This window comes from Lipotes vexillifer, unplaced genomic scaffold, assembly GCF_000442215.2.
Source record: "Lipotes vexillifer unplaced genomic scaffold, Lipotes_vexillifer_v1.1 scaffold117, whole genome shotgun sequence".
NCBI lineage: Eukaryota > Metazoa > Chordata > Mammalia > Artiodactyla > Lipotidae > Lipotes > Lipotes vexillifer.
Window position 1 is genome coordinate 1,665,922 of NW_006785593.1, and position 18,763 is coordinate 1,684,684.

General features: G+C 35.0%; 1 protein-coding gene across 5 annotated transcripts in view; it reads right to left on the reverse strand.

The window, feature by feature from the left end:
* The window catches only part of PPFIA2 (PPFI scaffold protein A2), a 474,850-nt gene that overhangs the window by 452,709 nt on the left and 3,378 nt on the right, over positions 1-18,763 (reverse strand). For 4 of the 5 annotated variants that reach the window (XM_007457666.1, XM_007457665.1, XM_007457664.1 and 1 more), the window contains exon 1: positions 16,189-16,437. In XM_007457666.1, the coding sequence (XP_007457728.1) occupies positions 16,189-16,437 (249 nt within the window). Of the gene's footprint in view, positions 1-16,188; positions 16,440-18,763 lie in introns of those variants that run through there. The other variant, XM_007457669.1, reaches the window with a different exon arrangement.

Genomic DNA, 18,763 nt, shown 5'->3' on the forward strand with positions numbered 1-18,763 from the left:
AGCAGGAATATGTAACAAAACTAGGAATACATCAGAAAATGAATTAAGAAAGATAATTGATTACAATTTTTCATAGAACTGGGCATGGTTATTTTAAGAAAATTGCTTTAAGCTCTCTTTTCAATTAATTACATTATTGAGCTCATTAAAGCTCATAGCCTTCTGCTTCTAATAATGGCATACTGCAAGTTGAATGAGCTTTGCTGATAAGAAAAACTACAAATGTTCCACATTAAAAAAAATTGGTTTACTTATGATCTAATACAATAAGATCTAATAAGTAAATAAATAAATAAATAAATAAAGGTAGGTACAAATAAGATTCCTGATAAATCATAAAGAGACAAAGGGATAGAAAATAAAGAAAGGGTATATGAGGCATAGAATACAAAATGAGAAGAATAAGCATACAGGAAGTAGAATTCAAGAATTAAAGGAAAAACAGAATTTGGCGGTAGCAATGCTTTCTAAAAATGAATAAAAATTTTCCCAAAATAATAAAAGGCATTAAGTTACAGTGTCAATAATACCTATGAACACAAAAGAGGAAAAAGTAAATACATTTTATTGTAAGATCATCATAGTAAAACTTCTTAAAAAAAAGAAACATTCTTTAAAGCAGCCAAAAGGAAAAACAAAAAAAAGTACAATTTATTCTCAAGGAGGCAACAATTAAATTGGCTACTGCCTTCTCAATAGCAATAATGAAGTACAGAATAAAATGATATGTTAAAAGTGCCAAAAGAAAATACCACTAACCTAAAATTCTATATCCAGCAAAAACATCCTTGAAGAATAAAGGTGAAATAAAGGCATCTTCAGAAAGCCCTAAGCTGAGAAATTACTTATCTTTAGATCTACACTAAAGAAAATATCGAAGGCTGCTCTTCAGATAGAATAAAAATGACCTCAGATGTAAGATCTGAGATCCAGAAAGAGTGATTAGTAATACAAATGGTAAATGTATAAATAATCTAAGGGAAATATTGCCTCTAGACAGCTACAAAATAATATCTTCACATCATACACATGGAAATATAAGGCAGGAAAAGTACACATTAACATTACACTTTAGAAATGGGAGGGAAGTCCAAAAGGGAGGGGATATCTGTATGTTTATGGCTGATTCATTTTGTTGTGCAGTGGAGACTAACACAACATTGTAAAACAACCATACTCCAATAAAAATTAATTAAAAACAAACAAAACAAAACATTACACTTTGGTACACTGAAAATGGATGTTGTAATTTATACATTAACTATTAGAAGAAAAGCAAGAGTGTAAAAGTGCCAGAGTAATAGAGGGAGGAAATTGAATGATAAAAAATACATAGTTAATCAATTCAAAAGGAGACAGGAAATGTTAATAACAGAAATGCAAAACATATAGAGAAAATAAAAAGCCCTTAGTAAAACAGTAGATTAAGTAAAATATACAGGTAATCACAGTAAATATAGAGAGACCAAATAATTTAAAAAGAAAGATTGACAGACTGCATAAAAATAAAATCCAGAAACTATTTGCTATTTGTGATACATGTACAGACAGACACATTGAAAGTAAAAGGATAGAAAAAGATGCACAGTGCAAACACTAACAAAAAAGAAATCTGCTATAATACTATTAAAATCAGACACAATAGAATTTATGAGAAAATGCCTGTCTAGGACACTTCATGATGACCTAAGGTTAAATTGGCCATGAAGTGAACAATGATTCAGCTGAATGCAACTAATAAAAGCCTCAAAACATATGCAAAAATTAATAGAACTGTAAAGAGAAATAGGAACTCTGTAATCCTAGTGGGAGTCATTAAAACTTGTGATTTATACCAACATAGAACTTTAGACTTGGAATTGTAAAATGAAATTACATTTTTAAAAGAAAAGTTACATTTACTTAACAATGTTACTTAAAAAAATGTGATTTTAGAAATCACATCTTTTCTATGAAAAAGATGCTAGTAGATACGTTTCTTCTATCTCTAGCAATGTAAACTGCCATGGAATATTTTGTACAGACTGAATATAGTTCATAGGACCACATTCTGATGACAGAGTATATCAGGCAATAAAATCTTTAAATGACATTTTAAATAAGAATTGTTAAATAATATTTCCCATATATAAAATTAACAATGATAAAATAATATTGCCATTATTTGGAATTAATTGATCATTAGGTGAGAACTTCATCATGAAAAACTTTCAAATTAATAACCAGTATTTTTTTAACTTAATCAATTAAAAATCTATAAGTCACCAAAACATAAGTGAATTTTCTAAACTCTTAACAGGAATAGAAAAAAATTTGAGCCAAAGTATATATCTTAAAGCAGCTTACCGTAAAAGTGGGCATAAAAAGAATCATAGGTAAAAATAACCAGAAAAATTAGTTTACTGTAGAACAATGTGATGTCAAATTCTAATCATTCCCATTCTTCAGCAGTTTCCTCTAACATCAAAATTAACATGGGCTTGCAGTCAAAGAAACATTTCAAAGCGGAAATCTTCTTCTGCCAAAGTACTTGAGGAATAACTGTTAATTCTTATATCTGCCTTTGAAAACGACCTGAGATCTGACCTCTTGAACACCTCCTGGGAGGGGTGGGAGGAGGGGATAAGAGCCAAGAGAGATGAGATTTACTTTGTTCCCATAGTACCCATTCCAAGTTCCAGGATAAGGAATCTCACTTTATGGGAGGCAAAAAAAAAGTTTAAAAATTTCATTTTGGGAGAAATGTGTCCTAATTCAAGGATCAAGAAAGAAATTACCTATTATTCAGAATCTCACTCAATAAATTCTGTCATGTTTGGGGGAAATGAGTAGACTTTTATGTAAAAAAATCACTAGAACCACAAATAAAACTTGGATTAGAATACAAAGTATAATTTAAAATTCAAGTCCTATGTACCTTTGGCCTGCTAGTCTTCAATAAGATTAAATCACATAATCTTTAAGACTGTTAAGTAATCAGACAAGAAATTTTAAGGGCTTACTAAGGGCCATGCAGCATAAGCTAACACAGAGCTACTATTTTGTAAGCTAATTAAATTGCAGAGGTCTATACAGAGATGTATGATATAATTAGCTAGGGTGTGATAGTCATGTTTTAAAAGAATTCCACAACTGTAGTTCTAAACTCTCTCTCTTTTCCCAAACTACAGCATTTTTATGGTTGCTACCTAGCTTTGAGCCATAAGGCTCTGAAGAGAAATATCCAGGAAAAAGTAAATAGTGTGAATTTGAATGTCTTTGTTACTGAATCTAGATTTTCTCTTCAAAGATTAACAAAAAACAAATGAATCATATGCATGCTAATATTAAGCATACCAAAGTAGACTATAAAAATTATTGGAAAACTCAGGATAGAAATTCATCTTGAGAATACTGATGGCTTTTTTCTCTTAATATTTATTTTTAGAGAATGAGAATGAGAGCAAGCAAAACAATAAATAAATAAACTGCTTCAAAAATAAAAACTAACCCAAACATTCTACTTTTATCTTTGTTTTTCCATGAAATGAAAGTCAGATATAGATGTCAAACAGTGGTAGTAGTTTTGTAACATCACAAAACTATTTATACCATTTCTTTTATGAAAGCTGGCTTAACTTAGGAAGTAAACTCCTTAGTAAAAGAGCATGAAAAATGTGAAAAGAAATGAAATTTGAAGTCAAAGAACTTGGAGTAATATCCTTATTCATACCTTCAAAGCAAGTCATTTACATTCTGATCTCCCATGCTCTGATTTGTAAAATATTCAAAATGCCACCACCTCTTGATACAAAACTCACTTCATTCTGGAAGGGGCTTTGAGGTGTAATATTAACACCAGACTCATATATACTATGACTTTAGCATTATAAACATTTTAGCCACAAGGCTTTATAACTTGTATTTGTTCTTTTGTTTTACCAAGATATTTAATATATGCTGTCTAACATGTTTATGACTATATGACTTGCCATATAAGTACAAAATATAGAGAATGTGTTCAAAAAGCAAAGGAATAATTTTTGCTTTCATTTTATTATTTAGTTTTTTTGAACAACAACTAAATGCCAGATACTGTTGTAGGCAGAAAACACAGCTGTGAACTGGTAAAAAAGAATCCCCTGGCTTCACGGAATAGAATCTAGTGAGGGAGAAAGAGATAATAAACAAGACAAAGAAATAAAATATGCACTGTGTTGAATGGTTATAAGTGCTATGGAGTAAAAGCAGAGAAGAAGGACTGGGAGTATTAGGGAGGCGGCTATTATAATTTTAAATGAGTGATCAGTCATGGCCTCACTGAGAAGGTGATATCTGAGTAAAGCCCAGAATGAGTTGAGGGAGCAAGTCACATGGTTTTATGGGGAGGCAACTTTCCCAGGCCTAGGGAAGAGCCAGGGCAAAGTCCCTAAGGCAGTTGAATGCCTGACTTGTTGAAAAACAAGAACATCAGGATGGTAGGAGTACAGTGAGTGAGCTAGACAATAGCAGGAGATGATATCAGATGGATAAAGAGGAGGAGGCAGAGATGTTAGACCTTTGAAGCAGTTTAAAGACCTGGGATTTTACACTGAGATGGAAAAGCATTTCAGAGAATTGAGCAGATGTGAAACAGAATCTGACCTACCTTTTATCAGAATCAGGATCTCTCTTGCTGTTGTTTTTGCAGTAAACTGATAAGGTACATGGATACAAGCAAGGAGACTAGTTAGCAAAATCCTAATCTCTTGGAAAAGATGGTGACTCTTAAGATGTAGTTGTAGAGGTGATTATAGTGGTTCAGTTCTACACATACTTTGAAGATAGAACTGAGAGGCTTAACTGCTAAACTGAATACAGAATGTGAAAGAAATAAGACACCAAGGTTTTGGCTTAAGCCCACATAAGATTGACATTGCTATTAACTGAGATGCAGAAGACTAAATGAAGATCATGAACGCAGTTTTGGACATGTTAAATTTCTGCATTTGACAGCATGAATCTGAAGGTCAGAGGAAATGTCTGGATTAGAAACATAAATTCCCGAGTCATCAACATTTAGATGGTATTTAAAACCAGGAGATGGAAGAAATCATCAATGGTGTCAATAGAGATAGAAAGAGAAAAGGTACAGGTATTGAGACCTGGAGTAATCAAGTATTAATGAGTCAGGAGTATGAGAAGTAACTAACAATAAAGACTGAGGAATGACCAGTGAGGTAGGAGAAAAACCAGGCAAGTGAGCTGTCCTAGAGCCAAAGGAAGAAAGTACAAGAAAAGTGTCTAATGATAAACATGAATGGAGACTGAGAATTGATCACTGCATTTACCAATATGGAAGCTATAGATAATGTTTGCAAGAGCATTTTAGATGAAGTTGATGTGGTGAATGCCTGAGTGGCATAGACTGAAGAGAAGTGAGAGGAGAGAAATTAGGACAAGTATAGGAAAAAAAAGTTTTAACTTTCTCTGTAAAGGGAAAGATAAATGGGGTGGCAGCTTGGTAGAGCAGGGTTGTTAATAGATTTTTTAAATGGGAGAAATATAAGCATATTTAATGCTATTCGTTATAATCCATTACAGATGGAAACATTGATGATGTAGGAAAAAGAGGGAAAATGTTTTGTCCTAGAATAGCAAGAGGGGAGGAGATCTAGAACACAAAAGAGGGAACTGGCCTATTCTAGGAACATGGACGGTTCATCACAGTAGAGAATAAAAGGCAATAAAACAACTAGAAACAATAGTTTCAGAGAATTTACAAATAAATATAATATTCAGTGGATTATAGGCATTGTATTCTTATTACCACAGCATATTCCTAGAAACGATAATTGGCCAAGGTCTTAAAATAAAAAATATATATATGTATACTGTAAACACAGAACCTGACACAGAGCAGGCCCTAAAATATTTGTTGAATAAATAATAATTGTGTACTAAATGACTATGAATAAATTAATAAAGCTAAGGTGCATACCCTTTATAATCATTTGAAATTGGCAAAAGTACACAACATATTAAACAGTACTAGAATTCCATCTTTTATATGTAAGTAAACAGAAGCCTGAGAAGTTCAATCGTTTTCTGTTGTCGCAGGGTTTGGCAAAATTGAAACTGAAATCCAGGTATTGTAATTTCTAGTTAAATACTTTTCCCTGAAGCCTATACTGTCTTGCTTATTAACTTAAAAAAAGGCACATAAAAAGGCAAATTCATGTATCATAAATATGAGGATTGGGATCCTTGAATAATTATATTCAGTATAATTATACCAACTCTAATAATCATTTCACATTTCATTAATAATAATTTTATTTTAATAAAATTTTGCTTATTAGAACTTACGAGTAGTCCTGATAAGTGCTTTCAGTGACCCGTGTCTCTTAAAGGTTGCTACAGAAGTTTAATACTTCTTTAAATCTAGATGAACATAATGAAGTAAAGAAGATGGCTTAGAATAAAACAGAAGTAAGCCATGAATGGAATCCTGTTTGAATAGGTTACTTAACCTAGTAAGTTTCAGTTTTTATCATCTCTAAAATGAGAATAATAATAACAACCACAATTGGAAAGTTTTGAGGATTAACTGAGATAATACATCTAACCAGTTTAATGAAAGAGCTGGTTTCAGAAATGAATATTATTACATCTCCTCTGATTCCCTCAGGTGAAGAAATTAACCCCAAATGAAATTTCAGCCAGATGTCTTAGCTTTTCTGCTCATACTTAGAAAATAAACCAACTGTCCTTTTGTTATGAAATTATGCAGTCTAACAATTTCATACTTCTGGTTCAATACAGGGCTGCATAGTATACTAGTTCTGAGCTCCTATCCAACCTAAAGATATGCCATCCCCCACCCCTCACACATGCTTGAAACAAGCCTGAACTAGGTCTGAATTAGAGGATGAGGGCATGGTGGTCTCTCTTTACTCTGACAGCCCCCACCCATAGCAACAGTTTCTGACCCTTCTAAGAGTCAGGGCCAGGGAAGGGGAAATTGGGGAGACAGATCACAGTGGTATGGGCTGACCTAGTTGTCATCTATGATCAGGGCTTTCTGAATGGCAAATACACAATCAATGAGCCTTCTTCTGGGGTGTGTTCGTGGCTTTCTCAAAGAACCCCTCTGTAGGTTCTTCCCCGGTTTTACTTGACCTGCTCTCAGTCTCTTCTCTGAAATCAATCTCCCAATTTGTTACTCATTGTTCACCATTTAGAAACCTGGGCTTCTAACAGTCTACTCAGTCTGTGGGTTTACACAAAGATAACCCTAAGTAATATCCCCTTTTGAGGGAACCATTTGCTCTTCAAAAAATTAATCTTTGTCTTGACATTGGAGGAGTTGCAGTTTATCTGAGAAATGACTCTTCAATCTACTATAGAGGCAGGAGCATCTCCAGCCACGGCTGTGACTTTTAGACTTCAGCCTCTATATTCTTCAGCTTCTGGAGGAAACACATCAAGCTCAGAATGTTTCCCCTAAAGCCCTTCTCACTTGGCTAAGTTGAATAGGAATCACCCCATGCCTCATACATGGAGTAGGAGATTATGCACAGCAGACCAACAGCTATGCAAAACAGTTCTGTCTCTCTTTTAGCTTTACCAACCTTTGTAGAGTCTTAAAATAGAGTTTTACCTAATACTGTATTTATTAGTTGGATTATACGTTAGCGCATCCTGCAAATAAAGTCTTGTACCTCACTTATTTAGCCTCCCCTCAACAGAAAGACTTCATTTTAATATCTGGGTGCTTAAATAAAAACATTGCCTGGTATAGGCAGAGTGTTCAGAAATGTTAGCTATTACTATCATTCATCTTCTATTTATTATTTAACATTTAAAAAATGGCTAGATGAGGAATTGCTCACAGAAAAAAATCATGAGAAAAAAGACTTAAGAATGAAGACAATGTGGTGTCATAAAAGTTAAGAGAGTAAAATAGTTTTTTGTTTTTGTTTTGTTTTGGGAGGTAATTTTTGAGAAGGGAGTTAATCACAGTGTCAAATTTTGCAGTGAATTTTAATAAAACAAACCTATTGCATTCATCAGTTGGTTGCCAGTAGTATAATTTTTAGCAAGGTGTTAGAGGAAAAGCCCAGCTGCAGCTGCTCAAAAAGTGAATAGAAGATGAAGATATTGAGACAGTGAAAATAGACAAGTTGGGAAATAAAGGAAAAGAAAAGAGAGATTGGTAGCTAAGTGGAGACACAGTGTTAAGGAACTCTTTTATTGGTATTGTACTTGCTATCATTTACTTTTAAGGAACAGATTTGAATATGTTACCAAAAAGCCAGCTGAGAGGGAGAGGGAGAAATTGAAGATGCTGGAGACAAAAAACGTCAAAGGGGGAGATGAAAAGGAGGGGATCAAGGATTTGGAGGGAAGTATTGGTCTTAAACAAGAAAGGCAATGCTTAAGATTGGAGAATATAGGTAAATAAAGACGGGTATGGGTATAAATAAGTGTATGGGGGTATGTGGGAAAAGAGTGAGTACTGAAGAACAACATACCTTGTAGCCTATGAGGGGAATGGTTATGAAGAATTAAGGACGTGGGAATTTCAAGATGAAATAATAGAATAACTTGGCACAAAGATGCCAAGGAACATGAAGAATGAAAGAGGATCACTAGATTTGCAAAATGTGTACCCATTGGTGGCATACAGGAGTGTAGTTTTAGGAGAATGGTGATGAGAGAAGCCTGATTATAAGGGTTAAAAAAAGAAAAGAGAGGGACTTCCCTGGCGGTCCAGTGGTTAGGACTCCACACTTCCACTGCAGGAGGCATGGGTTCGATCCCTGGTGAGGGAACTAAGATCCTGCATGCAGCACGGCATGACCACACCAAAAAAAAGAGATATAAAGAAAGACAAAGGGTTATAAATAACAGGAAATAAAGGCTGCAGGTGAATACCATTTCATTTGGCCAGGGGAAAAATACCTAACTGGAAAAAAGAGAAACACATTAAGAATAGAATAACTATAATCACAGGTAACAAAATATGCAGCATCTTTCTTTTTGACAGGAGCGAGGGATATAACTCTTGTGTATGTGGTGTGGTGGCATTAGGTTTCATTGAAAAGGAAGGAGCTCAATCCAGATGTTATCTTCTTAGCACAACAGGAAGTGAGGAAGTGAGGAAGTGAAGAATTTGGGAAAACCATTTAAGAGAGTGTAGTTAAGATGTTTTTTTTCCCTTAAAGAATGATCAATCAAAGAACTTAGAAAATTTGATAAAGATTGTGGAGAGTAAGGATTTTTAGTGCTTTCAACTTGTGCTAGTGTTCATTATTACCCAGTAAAACTGTGCAGTTAAGTTTGGCTAAGGATAATGATGATAATATCTATGGTAATAATAACAGCATCAATAGCTGCATGTAACATTTATTGAGCATGTACTATCTGTGAGGCACTGAATTGATCATTTGCCATGTTCCAGCTCATTTATTTCTCATAATGATCCTATGAGGCAGGTTCTATCATTATTTGAACTGAGTACTTTGACCAAGATTATTAAGCTAGTAAGTAGCAAGCCCAAAAGATACCTAGGTAGAGCGCCCCTAGAATAAAAGTGACTTCTGTAACTCCCTGTAAGTTTCACTTAAATATTTGGTATTTTAAGATGTTAAAATATAAATGTATCCCTCTTCTCCACAAGTAGCCTCTTTTAACTTAATTCCTCATCAGAATATATACTGGCACATCCCAGTTTATGAAAAATACCAGGTGACATTTTATAATGTTTAGGGTTTCTGAAGCACATACACACACCTCCTTTTAACTACTCCTAGGTTAGATATCATCCCCTCATTCTAATTAAGGAAACAGAGTTTCAGAGAAGTCAAGTTACTTACCAGTGGTATCTCAGCTAATAAGTGGAAGAAGTCCAATTCAAATTCAGATCGTCTAACTCAAGTCCAAAGTCATGGCCATTTAGATCATTATCTGGCTATGTCCATTCTTTCCCCTCAACATTCTTTACATTAACATGTCTTTCTTAGTTTCAAGGTTCACAATCCTATTTCAAATTCCCACACCTCACCAGAACTATTACATTATCACACCTCACCAGAACTATTACATTATCTCCTAACATAAATAATGACCAAAATGATGTTAACTGTGTTTCATCTGTCTTTGTAATTTTGCCATGTGATGCTGCATTGCTTTGCACTCTGTCTCTGGGCTTGGCCAAGGGGTATTATAAAAAAAAGAAAAAAAGACCCAAGCAGAAGCTTAAAAGTACTCGCTTGTTTCTGCTTTGCTCTTACTCCTGTGCCATCACCATGAAAACATGCAAAGACTAGCCTATTAAAGGATTAGACACATGAATAGAGTTGAGGGGCCCCTGTTGGTGCAGCTAAGGCCATCCAAGATCAGATAGCCAGTTAACACACAGTTGACTGAGCCAACTTTCACCCAACCAGTGGCATAGTGAGCCCAGCCAAGATCAGTCCAAGTCAAGGTCAGCTGAATTCCATAAACCCATTATTTTGCATGACAATGAGGTTTTGTGTTGTTTGTTACATAGCATTATTTTAGCCATAGATAACTGATACATGAGTATTATATAACCTATCCTAAATCAAAATGGCAGAATATTATTCCTTCATTATTGCCTTATCATGTCACTAGTTCACTCAAACTTCTACTGCTTACCAAGTATACAAATGTCTGTCCTTAGCTTCCACCACACATATGAACAGGATGCAATCCTCCACTGTCACTATACAAAACTTCATTCCTACCCTATAGCCCTTCAACAAATAATCTGTTAGTTATTCTCCTTATTTAATTCCTATTTACTCTTCTCTTTTTAACTAGGTATACTGCTAGATCAACTGTCTCCTTTATGCAAATTAGGAACACCAAGCCTAGCCTGGAAAGCAGAACACAGGCTGAATTTTTTTTTTTTTTTGCGGTACTCGGGCCTCTCACTGTTGTGGCCTCTCCCATTGTGGAGCACAGGCTCCGGATGCGCAGGCTCAGCGGCCATGGCTCACGGGCCCAGCCGCTCCACGGCATGTGGGATCCTCCCGGACTGGGGCATGAACCCATGTCCCCTACATCAGCAGGTGGACTCTCAACCACTGTGCCACCAGGGAAGCCACCACAGGCTGACTTTTAATCCCCCACATGTCCTTGAGCAGGGTCCTCTATGCACAACTGTACTGTCTGATGCGAAATACCCTCTAGCCCTTTCTAACCTTTTCTTAAAAATCTCTCTCTAATATCTCTTTCCACATGAAACTTTCTATAGTTAATAACATATCAGTATTATGGTGCAAATACTTGCAGTACTTCTATAATCTTCTGGTACTATATTAATTTGGATCCACTTATATCTATTTCCTAAGTTCTGTGGGAACCAAACTATGTTCCTTTTTTTCTATCCCCTTTACAACATATGTAATCATTTAATAATACACAGAAGACCCTCAATATATGCTAAATCAGGTGCTGAAAAGAAATTTTAAACTTTTATATCTAATGACTTTTTGCAATGGAAGTTTCACTCCCCTTACCTCTCCTTTAAGTATTCTTAGTGAACATATTAGTAATTGGTAAATATTTGCTCTGTTTTCAAAAATGTCAAAGACTGTTTATTTTATCAGTATTCCTAGCAAATTGTTCTAATACTCATTGACATACATATGCAGAAATTAGTTCATCTTTAGCATTCTGGATAAAACAAATGCGAGCATTTCCGTATTTAATGCCTTATAAATAAATGCCTCAGTTACTTATATTACTTTCCTTAATCATCACAAACTACCTTGTGAGGTACTAATATTAACCACTTTTTGTAGCATGTCAGTTTGAAGTCCTGACTCAAGCTGATAATGTATGATAGAAACATATTACAAACCAGATCTTCCTATGTCAATTTTTTTCCTCTTTCTACATCAAAATGCATATACATTTAGTTTAGTTTTACTTTAAAAGCCCTCACTATGGACCTGGTACTCTGCTGATCCAGAGGGTTGTAGGTGATTGAGATATACTCCTGTTCTCAAGGAGCTTATAGTCTAGGGTGGGAAACAGACACATAATGTAATGATAAAATGATAAGGGTAAGAAACACTGAAGACATGTATTTGGGGATTCAGAGAAGACTTCCTAGAACAGACAAAGTCTTGGCTAGGATAAGAAGTGACCAGACAAAGATATTGAGGAAGAACTTATGGGCAGAAAGGAATATGATTGAAGGAAAAAGACTGGAATAGCATGATGTTTGTCAGGACACAGCAAGCAGTGTGCTATTATTCAAGCAAACAATGTGACACATTTACAAAAGTGGGAATGTTAGGAGATAGAGCAAAAAAGAAATTAAGGGTCAGGTGCCAAAGAACAGAAAAGAATAGAGAGATCTGAGGATTATTTAAGAGAAAAAAAACAGTATGGCCCAGTTCAGAGGTGGGGAAGAAACAATCAGCTATGAGGACTCTCAGGTGTCTGGGTGAGGAGTTAGAGCAGATTTGGTCGAGTGGGAGGCAGATGATAACTGAGTTTGGGCATGTTGAATCTCAGGTTCCATGGAATATTAAATGGATCTGTGCATTAGAAAGGTAGAAAATTGGTGTATAGCTTAGAAACATCAGGTCTAGAATGTGCAATGATGTGGAATTATCAGTCCCTGTTAAACACAGTTACACTCCATCACATAATGAAAAAGTAAATAATATGACTACAAACTACTTTTCATGGTTAGGATTGTTAAAATCACTGCTGCATGTGTTCATAAAAAATGTTATAGGAGAGAAAATGGCTAAAGCAAAGCACTAAATCATCAACTAAAAAATATTGTATAGGCGATTGAAAACATGATATGTCATAAAGTTTGACTCTGCTTTGAATTCTATACCATGTTTGCTAAAACATGTAAACATAAATAAAGTAAATAAAGTAAATAAATAAATTTACTTTATTTATAAATAAATAAAGTAAAACATAAATTTTACTTTTATTGTAGTAGTTTTCAATTTTACATACTTTATTTCTGCCTCAAAACTCACATTTATGGGAGTCATTTTCTCCTTCCAGGTAAATGTCAAATGAAATGCCACCAAACAGCGCAGGTACATTGCTCACAAAATATTTTAAAAGATTCAAAGATACCAATTAAAGAAGAATTTTATATTCCTCTATTACTTGCAAAAAACTTATAGCCCTAAAGTTACAGATGAGGTTATTAAATACTTGCTTTAACAAATGACAGGGCCATCACTATCTTTAAGGACCTGTGGACTGCTAGGGGTATTAAAAATTTCTAATAGTAAAATACAAATAAATATTGAAAAAATGTGTCAAAGTATTTATAAAAGAGATTGGAACTATAACCATCTAAATGTACAGGCTCATAATCCCTAATCTATAATTCCAAAACTCAAATACTCTGAAAACTGATATTTATTTGTAAGTATATTGCAAACTTGATTGGTGGTAAAACCAGACCTTACTAACATGAGGTCATTTATAGTCTTTATATTTTCCACACATTAGGAATATTCATAGAATTCTTTTCAGAAATATGAAAGTGTATAATTATAGGGTGCTTCCCAGAATCTGGCTAGTGGAGTGTTCCACAGTATACATTGTACACATAAAAAAATTGGGGAAACTCTAAACTTTAAACCACAAGGGGTTTAGATAAGAGATTGTGCACCAGTATAATTAAAATTCAAGGGGCTTCCCTGGTGGCACAGTGGTTGAGAGTCCGCCTGCCGATGCAGGGGATACGGGTTCGTGCCCCGGTCCGGGAAGATCCCACATGCCGCGGAGCGGCTGGGCCCGTGAGCCATGGCGCTGAGCCTGCGCATCCGGAGCCTGTGCTCCGCAACGGGAGAGGCCACAACAGTGAGAGGCCCGCGTACCGCGAAGAAAAAAAAAAAATTCAAAAATTTTTAACTTAGATGGTATTATAATCTAGATTTTCAACATAACTGAATCTACAGTTAAAATATTTTCACTCCTGTACTTTTAAGAAGAGATTTATCTATGCAATATAGTTATGTATGAAAACATTTCCAGTTTTCTCCTTTCCTCCCAAATACCTTGTTCTAATATTTTATTTTTACAACATGCTTATAAAATAGTCAACCATGTGTTTATAGACAAAGAATAAAAATTTACAAACCAAATTATTCTTAGAATCACCTTGATAGTGTTAGGATCCCAAATTGATAGCATCAGGCTTAAATAAAATATAAGAAGATAACTGTAGGAGGAATACTTGTGTAGTCCTACACTTATGAACAAAGAGTCAACTTCTAAGAAGAGTGTGGGGAAATTGGGGAATACATGGCATTTATGCAACTCAATTATAAACTTCAGTTTTCTGCTGTTCTAATACATAATAAAAGTATGCTGAACTTACCCCCAAATATAATACAATCCTATATTTCTTAATGAAACACTCTGTCCACAAAGAGAAATGACTGCCCCATTCTGTGTTTGTCACAGAAGGTAATGAATAGTGTGATTGGTTCTGAGACCAATCCTGGTTAACAACATTAACCAACTCAAATAATCTTTGAGGAGAGTAAGCATGATGATAATCATTCTAGAAATCACCTTATGAAGAACAATTGCAAAGACTAAAATGTCTAGCTTGAAAAATATAATTCTTAGTGAAGATACGATAGCTGTCTTTTGAAGTGAATCAACATATTCTATGTGATTAAACAAATTAGTGTACCAACAGGTTAGAGTTATTGGAAATATTATTGCATCTCAACACAAGACAGACTGAAAATGAAAAGAACTGGGACAGGAGTTATGGAATTACCTAATGGGAATGTGACAGAGCATTCTAGGTGATCCTTTTTATTCTGAGAGTCATGAATATCTCAACATCATACTGCAAGTTAATAGTATGTCTGGGTTTAGAATTTTATCAACTTTGATTATATAATTTTCAATGTTTATGAAAAGATATTTCTTACAAGACATAACTTCATGGAGAGAGGTCAACTCTTCAACATTTGCTATACTGTCTTTTAAGTAGAGGGCCAATCAAACTTGTATTTAAAAGAAAATATAGTTTATTGAGGGGTGATTATTAAAAACGTTATTCGTATTCTATGATTTTTCTCATACCTAAAATAAACACAATTATGCTACTCTTAAATAAGAGAATTGACTCATTATTAAATTTGTATATAAATTAGCTGAAAATCCTTAAAATCTTCTGTTCTTTCTATAAAATGAAACATATGACAATAATATATTAAAAATAACATTGTTGGGGCTTCCCTGGTGGCGCAGTGGTTGAGAGTCCGCCTGCTGATGCAGGGGACATGGGTGCATGCCCCGGTCCGGGAAGATCCCACATGCCACGGAGCGGCTGGGCCCGTGAGCCATGGCCACTGAGCCTGCGCATCCGGAGCCTGTGCTCCGCAACGGGAGAGGCCGTGGCAGTGAGAGACCCGCGTACCACAAAAAAAAAAGTTATTTTTTATAATATTACTACATATAATAGTAATATTATTATTACATATACATAATGCATATAAAATGTTATTACATAGTACATATAAAATAATTATTTTATAAATATTTACTTATAAAATAAAATTTTTTAAATCTAACTATTTTAAGTTTGTGAGAATAAAGCTGAACTTTTGCCTTTTCTCCTATTTCCAAAATTTTTTTTTTTTTAAAAGAAACTGGTCAAAATGTTGTTTTCAGAAGAGAGGGTAATACATCAATAAGTTCAAGAATTTTAAGCAGGTGTCAGGCATTATTAAAGAAAGACAAATAAAAAATATTGGACAGCAGACTTCCAAAGTACTATTATTTCCAAAGACAGACTACATAACTGAAAATGTAAAATACATATTTCCAAATGTCATAATAGTGTTTAAAAAGTAAGAAGGAGAAAACTATTCCCACATTCTTGTAATTAAAAGCTGATCAACAGGTAATTTTCTACCTCCACCAAAAAACAGATAAATTTTTCAAGAGAAAGACCAGATAGGAACTCATGTTTCAAATCCCCCACCACTGAAGTACCACAATTTTGTTTGAGGCAAGGTTGCATGTGAATTAATTATCTATTCTTAAGTTTTTCTCACCAGAATTTGCATATCATATCTACTGAGGGCAAAAGTAATTCTAAGAATGGGAATAAAGCAAAGCTTATTTAAGTCTTATCACATTTTCAGTTGCAGTAGGAAGGACAGAAGCTCCCAGGAGGCATACCTGTGGCAGGGCTGAATTGAGCTGTCTCTGGAGTGAATCTCTGTCATAGATGACATCCTGCAGTCTTTGCTGGGCAAGTGAGAGGCTTTCTTGGGTTTCCCGAAGGGTGTCTAGAAGACGATCCCTTTCATCTAGCATATTCACCATCAGCTGCTCAAAATGGGAGTCTGAGTCCGAGCCACTGCTTTGGGACCCCCTTTGGCTCATTGGGGTGTCCTCATTAATTGTGGGCATCACTTCACACATCATTGCTTAAAGAAAGTAAAAGGGAGGGAAGTCTTAGTAAAAAAATGATTTACAGTAATCCCACCTGACCTTCAACTCTCCAAACTCTTTGCAACTTATCAACCTAATTGTCTATTTCTCCTCTACCCACTGCCCCAATTCTAATGATGCTAAAAGTTTTACCTCAATGAAATCTGATTCACTGACTTCCTCCATCTAACATGCTTTCTCTTTTCATGACAGTCTAAATATCTCCTACCTACAAAACACAGCGTGATTTCACCTACTTCTCAAAGTTTTTTCATCATTAACCCCACCTAATTCAGTTTATAATAAGATGTTACTAAGCTTATTAATTGATCACCTTTCTTTCCCTGCAAGTTTACAAATCACTTATAGCTAATACCTCCATCTTACCCTTATTAATTATTATGTTGTTAACAGCAAGCATAGTGTTTGGCATTTAACAGGTGGGAAGTAAATGATGTTTGTATTAAATAATTGAATGAATTAATGTTCATTCTTCATTTAGAAAATCCCCAAATAATTGAGTATTCATTTTATATAAAAATTAGCTTTTACTTTTTAATTTTATCAATTAATTTTTTTCATACAACTAACTTAAAGCTTCTTGACTTTACAACTCCCGTTTTATTATTGGGTTGGCCAAAAAGTGCCTTTAGTTTTTAAGTAAAAATAAAAGACACATTTTTCATTTTCACCAAGAACTTTATTGAACAACGTATTCACCCTTTTGTACCACTACCTTCTGCCATTTCTCAGGCAACTTCATAATTCCATCTTCCCAAAACTTTTTATCTTTTTGAGCAAAAAACTGTTCCAGGTGTGTTTTACAGTCTTCCAGGGAATTGAAATTTTTTCCATTAAGAGAATTTTGTAAAGACCTAAGTAAATGGAAATCTGAAGTTGCAACGTCTGGTGAATATGGCGGATGAATCAGAACTTCCCAGCCAAGCTGTAACAGTTTTTGCCTGGTCATCAAAGAAACATGCGGTCTTGCATTATCCTGATGGAAGATTATGCGTTGTCTGTTGACTAATTCTGGACTCTTTTCGTCAAGTGCTGCTTTCAGTTGGTCTAATTGGGAGAAGTACTTGTTGGAATTAATCATCTGGTTTTCTGGAAGAAGCTCATAAGAGAGGACTTCCTTCCAATCCCACCAGATACACAACATCACCTTCTTTGGATGAAGACTGGAATTTGGTGTGGTTGGTGGTGGTTCATTTCACTTACCCCACAATCTCTTCTGTTCCACATTATTGGACAGTATCCACTTTTCATCGCCTGTCATAATTTGTTTTAAAAACGGAACATTTTCATTACATTTAAGTAGAGAATCGCATGCAGTTTTCTTACCTTATGTGGAACCCAAACATCAAAGTGATTAACATAACCAAGCTGGTGAAAATGATTTTCAATGCTTGATTTGGATATTTTGAGTATGTCGGCTATCTCCCGCATGGTATAACATTGATTGTTCTCAATTAATGTCTTGATTTGATCGCTATCAACTTCAACTGGTCTACCGGACTGTGGTGCATGGTCCAGTGAGAAACCTCCAGCACAAAACTTTGCAAACTGGGCTTCCCTGGTGGCGCAGTGCTTGAGAGTCCGCCTGCCGATGCAGGAGACGCGGGTTCGTGCCCCGTTTCGGGAGGACCCCACATGCCGCGGAGCGGCTGGGCCCGTGAGCCATGGCCACTGAGCCTGCGCGTCCGGAGCCTGTGCTCCGCAAATGGGAGAGGCCACGACAGTGAGAGGCCCGCATAACGCAAGAAAAAAAAAAAAAAAAACTTTGAAAACCACTTCTGAAACGTTCGATCAGTCACAGCACCTTCTCCATACACTGCACAAATTTTTTTTGGATATCGGTTGCGTTTTTACCTTTCTTGAAATAATAAAGCATAATATGCCAAAAATGTTGCTTTTTTTCTTCCATCTTCAATATTAAAATGACTATACAAAAATTCACCAATTTTGATAAGGTTTTTTTAAATGCACACTAATATGACAGATGCCACATACAGTCTAACAAAATTGTTTTGAATGAAATCAAAGATAACTAATTGCTACTAGAGCCAGCTTATGGAAAAAAACGAACGAACATTTTGGCCAACCCATTAATTTTATATACTCTCTTCCTGAATTCCTACAGTAGTCTACACAGAGTAGACAAGTGATTCTGACTGAATTAGACATATGCTTTATGAAATAGACTGAGATGCATAAATTTGTTTAGGTTATTATACTACCAATTACACTTATTCCTTTGTTTCCTATGAGCTGCTTTGTCTGGTTTCCATCCAAACAATACAAACTAACACTCTTT